The sequence below is a fragment of the Labrus bergylta genome, chromosome 14 (assembly GCF_963930695.1).
Source record: "Labrus bergylta chromosome 14, fLabBer1.1, whole genome shotgun sequence".
Taxonomy (NCBI): Eukaryota; Metazoa; Chordata; class Actinopteri; order Labriformes; family Labridae; genus Labrus; species Labrus bergylta.
This window is the reverse complement of record NC_089208.1, coordinates 10,755,387-10,772,434: the sequence shown is the minus strand read 5'-3', so window position 1 is coordinate 10,772,434 and position 17,048 is coordinate 10,755,387. Positions and strand designations below refer to the sequence as shown.

Below are 17,048 nucleotides of genomic sequence, written 5' to 3'. Positions count from 1 at the left end.
CTTCTTTCCTGCTATTTCTTTTCTATACTCTAATTTATTTCCATCGTACTCTTTCCTTTTCTTTTTCCTCCTTTCCTTTTCTTTTTTGTTCTTACCCTCTTTTCTCTCCTGCTTTGTCTTTTTTTTCCTTCCTTCTTTTCTCATGTTCATCGTATTTTTAGTTTTTCTTTCTTTCTTTTATTTCCTCTTCTTTTGCTTCTTCCTTTCTTCCGTTTTCAGCCTCTTCTTTTCTTCATTCCTTTGTTTCTTTCTTTAAGCAGATGACAGATTTGTGGCGGCACTTCATTTACTATACTTTAAATAAAGAGACTTCAGTTGAAACGTATTATCTTCATGTACCTAACACCGACCTTACAATCGTTCTGTTCTAGCAATTTTATGTGATGTCTAAGTTGCACTATGGTAGCATAAAAAGACAACGTTTTAGCAACCTAACTCACACTCACATTCGCTTATTGAAATGTTCTCAGTAGAGTTTTTGACAAAGTAGCACTAGTATGCAGCTGATATACGATGAGAAAGATTTATTTGTACCATTTACTTGCAAATGTATGGATTATGCATTACACAACATACCAATGACGTCACACTGTTCCTCAGATCTACAGGTGGCAGAGATGTGCAATGTGCCAGCAAAGGAAGGTAAAAAGACCACATCCAAGCAATGCTGCATTTTAAGATGTTTCGTTTGCATTTGAGATGACAATGAACTTCATTTTGTCGGTTTAGAAGAGGATTCCAAAGCTCTGTTTTTCCAGTCTATCACACAAATCCACACCAACAAAACATGCTAAAATGTTGTTTCCTTAAAGCTTTCCCCTGACACAGGCCTGCATTTATGTTCTGCCAAGCTTCCTTCCTTCATACCCTTTATTCCAAGCCAATCTTTAGAACATACATACAGCACATATGAAAACATATTTCCCACCCATCTGGGAAATAAAAACCCCTTTGAACCTCAATCCCTGCAGAAGTGGTCTCCCACATAGGATTCCCCAAAGAGCAGAACGTAGTTTGCGAGGCTGAGGTGGAGGCGTGTAGGTGGAGGCGTCCACCTCCACACCGGTCTGATGGTGAGACTGCTGCAAATTACTCATGACACTTCCTCTGATGACATTTTTCAACCTCTTCCCTGTTGAATGGCATCTCCAGCCCCCCCCCCACCACCACCACCACTAACACCCTTACCCCAACACACACATTAATTCCCCCCTTCTATTCGTGTCACAATAGCACCGCAGAGATTGCTGCCTCCTGCCTTCACCTGATGACCCCTTTGAGCAGGTGTTGGATCCGATCCAATCACAGTCAATCTTCTTTAAACATTTCATTCTTTAAGCAGAACAGGGGCTCAAAATTCCATCATTCAATGACCCGATCAGTAGCCGATAACACAATCAAGCCAATCCCGGCTTATCCCGGGGGAGCCATTTCAGGAGGGACAGCTGGGAGATGAGACTTCAGACGTACAGAAGGGTGTCAATCTCCCTTGATCCACCGCTCTCTTTGTGAGCTGCCTTTACTGCAAAGCATCTCCATTTTGGCGGAGAGTGTATGAATTATATTTCTAAGGATCAGTAACAGTCAGAAATCTATTAAACCTCTGATAAGGGTCTGATTCTTCAAGTAAAAATTCAGAAAAGACAATAGCATTCACACTTACGTTTGCTCTCATACAAAGGCCAATACGCACACACACACAAAATAATGTTATTGTACAGCTCTATTCTTCAGCGGCCATTTAAAAGCTACTCTATTGGAAATGTTGCTGGGCCACTGGGCAAATAAAGGTCAAGGGGGATATGAAATAGTTTGTCTAACTGGCCCTTTCCCCCTGTGTGTCCCTGCAGCGTATTCACATTCATAGCCAATTCATTTATATTGCTCTGCCCTTCTCCCTGCTAGTCTCAGTCACTAACTACAAGTGACTGCAATGAGATTGAAGCCTCTGGCTAAATCTCCACCGCAAGGCACACGCTCCATCATTGCTGCTCTGATCACTCCTTATAATCACTGGAACTGCACTATATCCTCAGCTGATTGGGCAAGTCGCAGCCGAGAGGAAACAATCACAGAATGTCAGCCGATGATGGACACCCAGGCTTTGGAGTGCTGGTGGTCACTGTGAGCTACCATGTAAATGGCATGCAAATGTGCACCTGCACCAGCAGAGGAAGAGGAATGAAGGACTGTGGCCTTTTGATTAGCTTCTTTTTTTTTTTGCTCATATAAAGTGTATTTTTTCTGCATTAATCATCCATGTTTGCCATTTCAGCCAATGACAGAAGAGCTATTGTTGATTCGGGTTTAGCTTTCCTCAGCGCTCCCATCACTTCAATTCAAGTGTCATGTGTGCTCAACGTGCACCTTCAGAATCTGAAGTTTAAGACTTTTCTAGAGTGGTCACTGTAAGAGTGTAAATTCACAAGTCAGGGCTAAATGTAATGCAGCAATCAAAAAGATGACAAGAATTATTACGTCAATGTCACAACAATGACAATTGTTGATTTAGAATATCTGCAATTTAGATGTGCTTTAACACCTAAAATGACATATAGTATAGCATTAACTATAACACTTTATCACCTAATAACTCTGAAATAACTCGAAGAATCTAAAAGTTTCTAATGAGAAATACATATTTCTAATTTAATCAAAATAAGAAAAGAAAAACATCTTTATGGTACTTTTAAATCCAAGTTAAAATGTTCCTATGGGCAGCTAAAGAAAACAGAGAAGACATTTAGTGTTTTTCTGGTTTTATAACATCAATGTAGTACAAAATATTTATAATGTAAGAAAAATTAGAAGAGGCCCTTTGTTACTAGTTTATTTTGAGAAGGGATTTAAACTAAATCAAGAGATAAAATAGAGTAACTTCAAAAGGCACATTCAGAGAGGGACACGACTTTATTTCACTAATACCATAACAGGTTAGTCTACTAGCTCGTCCTAAATGGAAAGGGTCAAATAAAAGTGATTTTATCATTCTGTGTGCCACTGATAGAACAGCTGTTAATATCTGAAATTCTCTAGCGCAGTCGAAGAGGAAAGGTCTTGTGCAGGTATCTTAAATGAATTCTTGTCTTCTTTACAGTCGGTCTCACAGTTATTTTTCTGCCATTTATAAAATCTAAGGCTGTGCAAAATGTCAGCCGTGGTATTTGATTACCAAGGCCCCAGAACAAATTTCATGCCCCAACCGAGGCATATTTTTTTAATTTTTTGATGCTGTCATAATTTCCTCTCATCTGCTTCCTGTCAGTGGAAGCATGAGAGAAGTATCCAGAGATTGCTGGGCCAGAGGTGAAACGCAACAGGGACAGCTTGCAGCTGCTGTAGGCTGGCCTCATATATGTTCTGATAATATCCTCTTACATAATAGAAGTTCTTTTGATATCTTTTCATTGCCCTCCAACAGATGTTATCTCTGTTTTTTTTCCCTTGAAACTCCTGTCTCATCCCAGGACGTGAGACTGCTCTGCTCGACTAAGACAGGAGTGACCTTTGTGCGTCTACCTTTATCTGTCCTGAGCCCAGTGGCAGTGAACTGGTTAAGCTCCTCCTCTTCCTCCTCCCATTCAGCTCCACCTCCAGGATCTGGCTCTAGCCCAGTGGAGCATGAAAACCAGGACAGGCTGGACATAAAGGGACGATTGTGGCAGCCCAGTGACATGGAAGCAAGTTGCTCTGATTAAACTAAAAGTCAGCTTGAGGCTTGCACTGTAAAGCTCGGCCCATGGACAGGAGTGCAAAAAAAAAACAAAAAAAAACGGAGGACGTGAACAGGACTTGTTTGAGCTTAGCCAAATAAGGGCACTATGAGACGTACTCGAAGCCGATTACAATAAACCAATGAGGAAGCATTAGCCAACCCGGCTAATTATGCTTTTAACTGGGGAGAGAACTCTTTTCATGCCCAGGCAGAGCTCTACTGGTTCTTCTCAGCCAAATTTAAAAGGTGTCATCACACCATCTTCTGTCTTTAATCAACCTCTGCCTCAGTGGAACATCTCAGGGTGTTAGGTGTTTTGTTAACAGGTTTTGGTCTCATTGGAAAACAAAAGGATGGCATAAAAATAATACTTATGGGATCAACAAAAGAAAATGAGCACATGGGTGCTCATGGCATGGCATGCTAGAAATAGATATTTTGAGTCCTTCATTAAACCTCACCTTATTCAAAAACGTGTATTTAAGTCTCTATATTTTACAATTTTTACTGTTGTGTAGAATCTAAGTGTAATACTTTGCAAAGATACTGAATCCCTGCAAGCACATCTGCTGTTTTCAACTGGCCCTGACCTTTGACTTCAGAGCAAGCACAGTCTCTAAAGGAGTCAACATGATGTATAATTTATGCATAATAATGCCACTTTTAACTTCTGTAGGCAAATTTAGGGTGGGGGGGGGGATTTCCTGCTTGTTTTGTTAGCCACAGAAAAAGGCAGAAATTTGATTACAAGAAGAAAAAAAACCTGCAATAGCTGGCATACTACAAACATTATACAATTATCTGATTTAAAAAGCAGAACAGGATTAGCCGTCAAGTGTCATCTCTGAAGGCATAAATTGTCTTTTCTTGCGAGGTATAAATATGCACAATAGCACAAATTGTGCAAACAGCACTCACTGCCTTATTTGACAGAAACAGCAGCAGCCCCGAGTTAAGAGTCCTTGAATATAAAGGGAGGCCCGGCAGTGCTGATAAGATTGTCTCATCTGGCTTGCAGGGTTAAGGTGCAGCCTGAGAAGAAAAAAGGCAGGATGTGGCTACTATTAGGCAGGTAATGGGATGAGTCTGAGATGCATTAGAATCGGCCTAAGAGCACCACACTTCAACACTTGAGTTCTGTTCAAATGATTGTCACGATCACTGCAAATGCACACCTTCTGCCTGTACTGGGGAGGGGGGGGGGGGGGTTCTGTGGTTCCTCTGTAGTTGTGCCAGGCTCGGGCATGTGCTCTTTCCTAATGGTGTCGGCTGGGAGAGTGGCATGGAGGCTGATGTGCACGAGAGCTGTCAGACTCTCGCCATAACAAACGCCACCTCCTCCTCCCCCCCCTGACAGAATGGAGACAAAAGGGGAGGGGCTGAGGAGGGGAGGGAGAGGAGGTGATGGGAGGTGTTGGAGGTTACAGACAGAACCTGTGACCCAATTGTGGCCACACCAGCTGTTTCCCTCACAACCACTGCCATCTCTGTAGACCACATCCTGCTAATTGGCCTATACTGCAGACACACACACACACACACACACACACACACACACACACACACACACACACACACACACACACACACACACACACACACACACACACACACACACACACACACACACACACACACACACACACAGCACTTTCTAAATAATATCAGCGAAATGGCTTGTTCCCACTGAGGAGGAACATTTGCCTTTGCCTTAAGCTGTAGTTTCCCCGATGATTGATAAGTGCTTCAAAAACATACTTCCCAGAAATATAAATGAATAGCTGCTAGCCCTGCAACCGTGCAGGCTAATGTACCCCTTGACATGTGAATAGGCAGACAGACAGACTGATGACTGACAGACACACTCTGCCACCAAGATTCTACAGAGGGGAAACTGAATTAATTGGTTTTCCCTTCTGTGGATAAGTCCTCCGAGTGTTGTGTGTGTGGCGATAATGGCAGGTTGCAGTGACAGGCAGGTTATTTAATAAATCCAGGGATGTGTAAGGCAAAATAGCGACACACACACACACGCTCACACACACGCTCACAAAACAGAGAGAAGGACACCTCTTTTTGCTCTGCATCTTGTCTGACATAGCCTACACAGTCTACTCTGATTTCCTTCGTTTACTGGAGACTCTCAAACCTGCTCACACACACACACACACACACACACACACACACACACACACACAGCCCTAATCATGCACCCACATAAATACACTTAATCGCTGACACACTCACGCATGGCGAGAGCAGTACTGCAGACACATCCAAGCATGCACAAGTAGGGCTATAAAAGCACACACAGAAATATGCACAAGATCTTGCTCAATCAGTCTGATTTGTTTGTTTCCTCCTAAGCATTTGAGGATTCCTCAAGGACGGAAAAAACTTTGTATAATCAAGTCAATTATGTCATTCAATCAAGTCGAAAATCATTTCGAGCCCCTTTCTCAGATCCATTGATTGCAAAGTCGTGCTGAATACTTGCTCGCTGCGTTTTATTGTGCAAATAAGCTGTCTTTATTTGTAAAAGGCAGGACAGAGCCATGGTAGGGTCTTCAACAGTACTTCCACAGGCACAGAGCAAAAACAAAGTCCTTCACCTTGCCTGTTTCTGTCAGGAAGCAACAGAGAGGGCTTTTTATAGGAGAGGGGCTGGTTGCATATTGTCTCTGAAGCGAGAACAAAATAACGGATTCTATTAATTTATAGAAGCTCTTCTGTCTTCTTCAGGACATGGCGCATTATGTGCCCATGAAAAATCCATCCAGAGTGAAATTGTTTAAGCTCAAGGTCAAGTGCTGATGTTACAGGGAGTGTATGAGCTGAAGGTGACCTTGACTGATGTGGAATATGACATGAGGGAAATGGATCTGCGCTCGGTGTGGGGAAATTATCTGTGAAATGCTGCCACTGTATCAAAGCCTGTTTGCCTGAGCACACGCCCGGGTATGTGTGTGTGTGTGAGTGTGTGTGTGTGTGTGTGTGTGGGGTATGCATGTCCTTGTATGATATTGTGTGCATATATGCCTCCCTCAGCTGGGGGTATTGGTCAGGAGAACAGCATGCAGAAAGTGCTGAGGGAACAAACACCGTTGAATATGAGGCCTCTGCAGAATTAGCTGGGTATGAAATGTTGCCACAATATAAAACTCAATATCATTCGATACCTTTTTTTATTTGTACTTATATTTGTTGCTTATATAATAAAAACACAGATGAGAAAAAAAAAGACTTTTGTTCTAGCAGTAGGGGTCTGGACATTTTTCATTCTTTGTTTGCTCTGTAAGCAAACTACATGTTGTTGTTGACCAGCCATGGTGGACTGAGTGCAGAAACTGCCATAGCTTCAGCTGTTTGCTCATCACAACAGATATTTATTTATCTTACTGTCGGGAATGGAGCCAAACTGGTGCAGCTGGCTTCTTGTAAGGCTCATATTCCTGACTGCTGTTAAGATGGGAGAGCCCGTCGTGTGGTCTTTATCGCAACTACTACTAGTGACAAGAAGACACTCCAAAACAACTGAATCTTTGATCAGTTAAATGATGAAATTACTACTTTGATGTCATCGAAATGATATTAATATGGTGTTCATTTTTTTTTTTTTCAAGATTATGTTTTTGATCTTACACTGTATTAGATGGGACATTGGAGTCAAAGATATGGGGGGAAATAAAAGTCGGACCTTGGGGCATCTATGGTTAGGGCTGTAGCCTCTGTTCAGCTTTGATGTGGACCGAACCATAACATCTGGTTGTTTTTATTTTATTTATTTTAGATAATCATCTATAAAAACAATCTATAACAGTCCATGTACAGCTACAAATAAACAGCATTAAATCAATCTGTTTTTGTTCACAAAATGTAGATAAATTATGAGAAAAGCTCCTATTTGCAGAAAGCCTGAAGTGAAACCATGTTCTTTTAATCAAACGAAAAGAAGAAGAAGAAGAAGAAGAAGAAGAAGAAGAAGAAGAAGAAGAAGAAGAAGAAGAAGAAGCTGGAACCAATAATTGTTATGGCAAGCAACTTTCTTCTAATTGACAACAAATGTTCTTTCAATGTCTCTTATCCAATCACACCCGACAACACAGCACAAGATGGTTAAAAGAAATCTTTCTTACCTTCCCAAACTGTTCAAAATACTGCTTCACATCTTCCACTACTGTGTTGGCCGACAAACCACCGACAAATATTTTCTTTGTTCTTGTGACCATCTGCAAGGAAAAAGGGGGGGGGAAAAAAGGAGGTGATTGGTAATGAAGCTTCAAACACACTGACTGAGCAGCACCTGCAAAGTGTGCCATATTACAGGAGTGAGGAGATAACAGTAAAAACACACATCCACACATTTAGTTTTTCCAAAAAACATTTCAATTTAAAAGTAGAGTTATGACAAGGTCACAAGTGTTGAAGGTTCTAGCTGGTAAAAAAAAAAAAAAAAAGAAGAAAAAAAAAGCTCTCGGCTTTTGGTTTCTCCTGGCAAGGAAAAGCACTTCAGCGAGTTTCCCCTCAAAATGACATTTCAAACTATCGCTCTAATCAGAACCGACTGTGACAGAATAAAAGACCTCCATTTCATCCATTAAAGTTTCTGTTTATCTTTGCTAAACTTCAAAAAGGAACAACAGAAATAATTTATGGACTTTCAAAAAACAATTAATGAGTGCTGGAAGATGGAATCAGAGTGCATTAAAGGCTCATTTAGCTTCAAACTGCAAGAATATTAAGGATTATTACCCACGGCATGAAAAAGGGCACCAACAGCTGCAGCAGAGAGTGCATGCTAAATTTAGGGGGAACATTTCTCAAGAAATACAGTAACTATTTAAAACCGAAGTCAGTGTGCAAAGGGACTTCAAATACTATCCTCAAAAAGAATTAAAGGGACACATTTTGTTAATACAATGCAATGTGATATTTGGCTGGATCATTTTGGTAATAATGTTGCAATCACATCCATTCCTGGGATGACGCGGTTACCCGGTTGTATGGCTAACCACGATTCAAAACGTTATGGTTGATTAATCCTGGCGGCTCCGCTGTACCGCGTTTTCTTATTCTCACTCGCAAAAAATGGGAGTGGAACATAAGTTTTGGTGCAACCTGCACAGAACGACAACAGAGTGGCTCCAGCTGTTGCGCACCAGCTAATTGTGCCGACCTTATCATGCTGCGCTACATTAGCTTCACTGCAGTAGAGGGGCCTAGCAGGAAAACTTTGTATCCACCAGAGAAACAAGGGAAGTCGGCAGTGTACGAGCATTTTGGGTACATCAAGAATGACCACTCAGTTCTTCAACTGAGCCCCTGTTCACAAAACCAAGCGGGAAAAAGTTTCGGCTAAATTGTCAAACACATCAAACTGCATGCAGCATCTGAGAGATCACCGCCCAGCACCACCCGCCCGACTGACATGTAAATACATAATTACAGAGATAGTATACATTAGTGGAAAGATACTCAATAACTCATCGAGTTGGTCAGGAATGTAATATAAACGTGTCACTGACAACAAACAGCAGTGACAGTCTAGCTTCAGTGTGAAGTAAACAAACAGCAGTAATGCTGCGTGTCGTTTATCAGAGACTGTTTAACGTTTCTTCCTCCCGTCTGTGTGATCTCAACTTCTGGCATTGTATGTAAAAAAAAAACAGGCGGATAAAAGTTGAAGACTTTGGCTGCATTTCTTAGTTTAACAGGGAAACAAATAGCTAAAATGGAGCTTACACTGAATACCAAAGAGACACAGACTGTGTGTATTATTATTTTCATAGTGATTTATTATCTATGTTAAATTATTATTTATGCTTCAAAAGGCAGCAACAGCTTAGGCGGGGAAACCCAACTGGTGATCCACAATGCGTCCACTTCAAAAGGAAGAGATGAACTGTATTACCTTTATTATTTTGATAATTTGATTACATTTTTGGGTCATGTGATTCTATGTGATTCATCAGTGGTGTTGCGAAATTAATTCCTTCAATTCCTAAATCTCAAAATCCATAATCACTGCATCTCTAAACCATTCTCTCATTTCTTTGAAATAGTTCAAAGAACCAGTATCCAACAAACCTTTACTGATCTTAAACCAAGATTGATTGATTGATATATTTTTGTTCAAACATGTTAATAAACAAATATGAATAGAAATCTTTTTTTTTTTAAAAGCAATACAATAAGAATAGTAAATCTCCATGAAAAACTCCATGCAATTCATGTAATATTTGCTCTAAACAAAGAAGAAGAAAAAAGACCCTCCTTTCAAAGGGTAGAGAAACTTGTGAGCCTGAAGAACGCCATGTCTCTCTGTCAGCGTGCTGTTATGATGGTTATTGTTTCAGCCTGATGGCCTGCACAGTGAGAGGAGAACTTTCACCTCAGCCTGTTTGGTCAAACTCTGATAACAGACACACACAGAGGTGACAGCACTGTGAATTATTTTTAGCATGTTTGATGTGGACAGTATCTGTTAAGTTGAGGCTCTTTTAACAGAGTTTGTGTCTTATCCACTGCTCTTATTCTGCTCTGAGTCTACGTATCGAGAAACAATAAGGCTAATGATTATGGAGGAGCCACTGAACTTAACTAAAGCTCTTAAGAGGAGGAGTAGAGTTCTGTAGGTACTGTGATTGAAGACACACATTTCTCCATACATAATCCTTATTGTCTCCTATAAAGGGCTACATTTTAAGACTCAGACTGTGAATTTGCTGATATGATGTTGCATATAATGATTTTTGATTCCTCGCTCTGTAATCTTTCTGGCAAACATAAAAGGGGGAGGCAGAAAAGGCAGCGGTGAAAGTCACAGCTCTGATCTCCCTCAGCTCGCCTGAATCAAAAAAAAAAAAAAAAAAAAAAAAAAATGATTGGGGCAGGATAAACATACTCGAGAGACGCACTGAAAGAGTCTACCTTGATCAAAATGCTGACCGAAACACTTTCGATTTATGAAAGAGGCTTAACGCAGGGAAAAAAGAAGCAACATTCAGCTCAAGCCGGAGTAACCATCTGTCAAGTGCTTTCCAGGTGCTCACAGTCTCACAGGCACATAGCCTGCACATATGCACACAGCCTCCCACACACAGAGCCTCTCTCCTTAGTGCAGTTTTTTTTTTTTTTTTATTATGCTTCTGTGATTTTTCATGTTTTTTTGTTTTTTTCCCCTGCTGTACAATATTGTTTTACTGAAGAATGCAATAAAGCCAACTTGTGCATAAGAGTAAAAACATGCAAGGACAGAGGAAGCTTATATGAACTTTAAAAGTCTGCATTTGTTCTCCCATGTGAAAAAGAGATCCACGCCCATCAGGCTCTTCAGGCAACCGCAAGATGGAACACTTTGGGCCCAAACGACATCCATGCAAGTGTTCAGATGCTTTGAGCTGTGCAAGATCGATTTTACATTTCAGTGTTGCTACTCAAAACCCAAACATATTGCAAACATGACTCACACTCTGCAGCTAAGGGGGCGCTTTAACAAGTAAAATCCATGAACCTGTTAGAAAAGACGTGAATAAACTCTTCCATACAGTGTTGCCCAGTGCCCACTTGTAATATAGCTGGGACAAATCCCTTTGCTGAGGGATGTGAAGGGGCCAAAAGTCATTTTGAACACTTGTAAAAACGATGTCTGCAAAAAAAAATCAACTTCACTCTTTCTGTTATGGATTTTCAATTCAAAGGAGGTTGATTATTTGTAAAAATGTATCTCAAGCCAAGAAAAGCAAACTCATGGCTCGGGCCAGCAGGACAATCAATATGTGGCATAATCATGTTAACCCCAGAGCGGGATGTTTTTTTTTTTTTGGCTAGGTGAGCAATAATCCGCGGTCTGAATAGACATCATCTTTGGGTCTTGTATTTCAAGTCTTACTTATACATTCATGCAAACGAAATGAAAAGTCAACCATTGCGTTTAAAGTGTTCCTAACTGAGACAGTAAATAATTGAACATTTTTTATTTTGTGGTCCTGAAATGATCTGACTCGTTCTATAAGGCCCTGAAGAGGACTGAGGTTAATTAGCTTAGCAGGGGGCCTTAGAGGTCACTGAGGTTGTGTATCACAAACAAAGAATAAAAAAAAAAAAAGAACAATAGAAAATTCAAACTATCAATCCAAAAATCAACAAAGAAATATCTACTGGAAATAATTTATAAACATCTTAACATGCTGCCTCACTGAGTTAGCAGATGGGTGAATACAATCTTGTATGCTAAGTGTTAGCCACTCTTAACATGCATGTTATGATCACCAATGATTAATTAACCTGTATCAATAGATGCTGATGATAACATGGTTGCTGCGGTTACTTTGCAAGTACATTTGAACACCACACGTTTACGAGGTGCTGCTAGGTCTATTAAGTGAGTGTGTGTGAGCATGTTGAAATATTACAAAGTCAATCAAATGCCAACAAGTAAATAAATAAGTGTTAACCAATGAATACGTGTTAGCCAGACTTAGCAAGCATGTCAGCAAACAGGGGTTAACTTACAATGTTACCATGGTAATGATCACCTGACCTGACCTAAAGTAACCAAAGTTGATCCTGTCATTCATCCAAATACGTATGTATTACCTGCTGAGCGATTAGCACCGCTTCAGCTAATCACAACAGTATGCGTACTTTCTCCTACATAGCAGCATATGGCTTCTACTGATGGACATATTAATATTAACTAACCTGTTTGGGGTTACACGCTAGCCAGGACCCAGCAGCTGCATCCCCCTTACTTCCCCCTCCTCCTCCCTAACATCATGCCTCGGGGGCTCAGAGGTTATCAGCCTTGGATTCTGCCGCCGGCAACCCCAAGCCAGACAGCTGCTGATAAACTGGCTGTACGCTTATTTATCAACATCACTCACTTTTATCATTTCCAATCTAGGTTTTTTTTTTCCCTCTCTCTCTTTTTTTTTTTTCCCCAAGTCAACGTGTGTCTCAGCTTCTTTCTCCACATCAGCTGTTAGTCCCGCCTCCCTTCTAGGCCATCTGATCACTGGTCATTTTATGGCCTTGTTCCATCAAGCTGATGCCAGTCAAGTTCTCAGCCCTGTCTTTAGACTTTGACATGTCTGCCCAGTGGCTGATGGGATTGCTTGACTCCTGGTACAACACAATTACTTTCTCTATTTTTCTCTCCATGGTGACAACAGACATTAAGCCTCTTTCTATTATGCTCCTCTCCTCCCTGGGCCGTACCATTTGATGCTATTGTTTGAGATGCTACAGTTGAAGCTAAAGGTTATTAATTATTGTCTTGTGTTTACGGATGTTGGATGCATTTTTTTCCAAATAAAACTTCAAAAAAAAGGAGAAACAAGTGGTTTTATTCCCCCCCCCCCCCCTCCCCTGTAAACCTGTAGCAAGTGCAAAACCACCAAGCTGATTGGATGACATGACTTGGGAATCACATTTAATTTGACACAGATCACACTATATCTTAACTAATGCACTTTCCCTTTCAACTACATCTCACACTACGCAGTACTTGCCACTTGGGAACAGAAAATTCCCATCCCTACATTTACAGCAACATTAGTTCTGATCATTTGCGTCCAGATGGTGTAGTTTTTCAAAAGTCTTTTTCCACAACATTTCATTTCAAGCTGACAGATTTAAAAATGGACCACTTCAACCCAGTTTTTCCTTTAACCCAAATTTTTCAAACATTCAGTTATTTTTGCTCATCCCTAAGAGACAGTAGGGAGAATTATGAGAGTGCATGATGGACAGCGTGTTTGCTTCACAATGAATGTGTTTCTCATTTCTTCAGCGGGTGAGGCTGTGTGCGAAGAAGCCTGCAAGAATTACTGCCCGGGTGCATTTGCGTGGTAATAGAAAGAGAGCTGCAGATACATTAAAGAGAGGCAGACAAAAATGTAAAAAAAAAAAGAAAAGAAAAGAAAAAGCTTCTGGTGAGCTCTTATCTACACCTGTTAGCAGTTCCTTTTTAACAAAGACGGACAGAACAAAATGAAAACCAAATAATTGTACAAACAGTAGACCTTTTCTATGAGGGCATCGAGAAAAGTTATCTCTTAATGTCTGTCACTTACGTAATATCAGCTAGCTCTAAATTGTTTCAAATTTATTAACCTTTTGGAATAACCCTCTGACGCCTACACTGGTAAACTGTTTCTTATTATAATGTCTGTTCTTGGAGTTGTTTTAAATGTTCATATATAACCTATGCTTAGAAGTTAGCAATCAATCAATCAACCAATTTTTATTTGTATAGTGTCGATTCATGACAAATGTTATCACGAGACGCTTTACAAAAGATCGGTATCGGGTCTGATATTGAAGTAATTTACGTATTGGATATCGGACTGAAGGCGCTGATCCACGTCACTGATCAAGAAAGCTGGTTGGGCACTTTAAACATTCTCAACTCGCACAGTCTCCCTTTGAAGACATTCAGACTGAACTGTAAGAAGTGCCCACAAATCGTATCCATGACGACGTTCAGACGGGATAAAACGGCTCCTTTTAAAAGTACAACTCTCTCTAAAAAATGTAATTTGAAAAAACCTGACAGCTGTTGATGCTTCCTGTTTGCATGTGAAGCTAGCACTACAGCGTTGTGTAGCCATACACATAAAAACCAACAACAACAATAATGTTGTTAGTTATGATGTAAAAATATAGGAATCAGTATCGGTACATATGAATCAGAAATGGATCAGAACTAGAAAAAAGTGGATCGGTGCATCTCTAGCTATTATTGACTTCATTTAAGATCGATTCAAAGACGATTTATTTGACCAAAAAAAAAACAATCTCCTGCGACACGGTCACAACAGCCCGATGCCGGCCCCTTGTTTCACTACATTTTATCCTGCAGTTCAGTAACAGCATAATTAAGCTGCACAATGTGATGATGGAAAAGATTGATGCCTTTGCTCCCTGTGGCAAAAACACTCAAGGCTCCAGCTATTCCAGCTTTTATTTTTACTCACTTTAAACAGGACGAAGCAAAAATATGCTCTCCCATGGAGTGTGCATCGCCAATCCATCTACAACGACCTTACATAATGCAATAATCAAAATCAACAAACATGCATTCTGATGAGAAGAAGAAAACAATTCTAAGCTTGTCACTGTAAAAGAATTCAGGCTTTAACTATTCTTGCTTCTTGTTTCATATAGATTGATCTGCAACATTTGGTTGTTTTTTTTTTTTGACAACAGAACTCAAACTGCCGACACACACTGTAGAATCTTAGAATCGACATTTTGATTGTCATTTTAGTGGGTTGCTTTATGTTCAATAGCAAATGTTCGAGCTAAAAATAGCTAACACACCAGCGTAGATCGCTACCTATCACAGTTACATCGTCCACATTGCAGAGTGGTACTTGGTTGGTCTAATAATGTGTAAATAATGTAAGCTATTGTCAGTCCACATGAAGAAGAACAACCATTCCCCAGGTCATGTAAATATTATCCAGAGAGTGCTTCAAACCGACTGCTTTGTCTATACAGCTCTACAACAATATCCTTCTTCTTGCTAGTACCCTGCAGCACGCACGCACGCACACGCGCACACACACACGCACACACACACACACACACACTTGGCAGCTGCGGACATCACAGTGAGTTGCCAGGAAGAACGCGATGGCAAACATAGTGGGAACACAAACATGACACCTTGTAAATCTCTGAGGTATTCAAATTATTCATATCCATCACACAACTTCAAACAAGCATACATCATGCAAAATAAACGTCATTCTTTTCATCTGTTGGACAAAAGTAGTATTTACTTTGTGTTCTAACATTTTGTAGTGATTTGTGGTGACAAAAGGCTGTCTTTACATGGGCGGGAGTGGGACACAATGCAGGCTATTGTACCTACAAATGGCAGGCTCATTCTGATGTTGGGATTGAGGTATGTGCAGTCTAAAGTCTGACGTTCATGTTGAATATTCATGGCTTGTCCTTTGCTGTAGTAATCTGCCTAATCACTTTGGTATGGTCTGCGTCGGGGGGGGGGGGGCAGTGTTTAAAATTGGAGCTGCAGACACAACAGTGTCAGACAGACCCCTGAAAAGTCTTTTTAAAGGGTTGTTAAAAGGCAAATGGGAACAAAAAATTGACCTTGAATGTCAATAATGTATGTGTCCAGGATGTGAGGGATTTTTTTTTGTGTGTGTGTCTGCATTCTTAGATCTTAAGGTTTCAAAGTAAATTTGGAGGTGACTTTTCTGGCCAACCTTCATAGAAATGAACCAAAAGTCTATGCAAAGAACAAACGGGCAATTTGGGCACTTGAACACATCACTCTGACTCACAAAGCAGCAGAACAGACATGGGACATATCTTTTCAGGCCGTGCCAGACTGGTACTTATCAAAGTCGCACAAGTCCAGGCGGTTTCACTTTGATGACTCGGATACATTGATGGATTCGCTCGTGTCTGTGTGTTATTGTGGAAGTGTGTGCGTGGGCTCATTCCTTCTTTCCTTTATTTCTCTCACTAAGTGTAAACAATGCACCTCCTTCCTAATCCTTAATAATATTGTGGGCCCGCTCTAAGTATGTGCTATGAAAAACACAGAGAGAGAGAAAAAGATAAGCCTGTAGCTAATATTGCTGCGTAAAATATTATTATTATTATTTGTGGAAATTCTGGGACTTCTACCTGTGGCAGCAAACAGAATTTCAAAGAGCATCTGTGTTGCGCCTACAAAAAGCTATTAGTGTTTGCAACAAACATGCAGAAGTGAGACTGCAAAGACAAAGCACGAATGTTATTAACTCCCCGAGTAAGATATGAAAGAAAATGAAGAAAGTAGGGGGAAAAAAAATATAGAAAAGGAGAGAGAAGCAGGCAGAATGTAATAAAAATGTGTAAAATACAGTATTTATGCAAATTTTAGAGATTCTACACAGAAAGTGAGTACTGACGCTCCAAATATGTTTCGTTATGTTGCAACCCAGAACATCAGAGCAACAAACACATGGTAAAGAAAAAGACATTTCATGGTTTTACTTGAATATTTGTAAGCTGACGCCATTTATACTGAGAGGAGGGGAGGAAGAGAATGTCTTTGAAGACAGATCATTATGCCATCGTTTCTCTAAAATCAAATATTCTTACATGTGTTAAGACTGTAACAAAGTCTTAATCCATAAGATTCAAATGTCGAACCACCTGAACTCTTGAATTCAGCGGGGTATTTCCTAAGACTGCAGCCTGCACTGCTGTACAGTACGAGTTGACGCCGGACTGTTTTGACGTGTGTTGCGCATGTCTGGAAAGCAGTGGAGCCTAAAACTAAAGGTTTCTACTGCTGAACTTGGTCCAT

At 40.4% G+C, this 17,048-nt stretch overlaps 1 protein-coding gene across 10 annotated transcripts in view; it reads right to left on the bottom strand.

Annotated features, from left to right (window-relative positions):
* The window catches only part of msi2b (musashi RNA-binding protein 2b), a 265,751-nt gene that overhangs the window by 174,491 nt on the left and 74,212 nt on the right, over positions 1-17,048 (bottom strand). For all 10 annotated transcript variants that reach the window (XM_065963096.1, XM_065963097.1, XM_065963094.1 and 7 more), the window contains exon 6: positions 7,852-7,944. In XM_065963096.1, the coding sequence (XP_065819168.1) occupies positions 7,852-7,944 (93 nt within the window). The remainder of the gene's footprint in view (positions 1-7,851; positions 7,945-17,048) is intronic.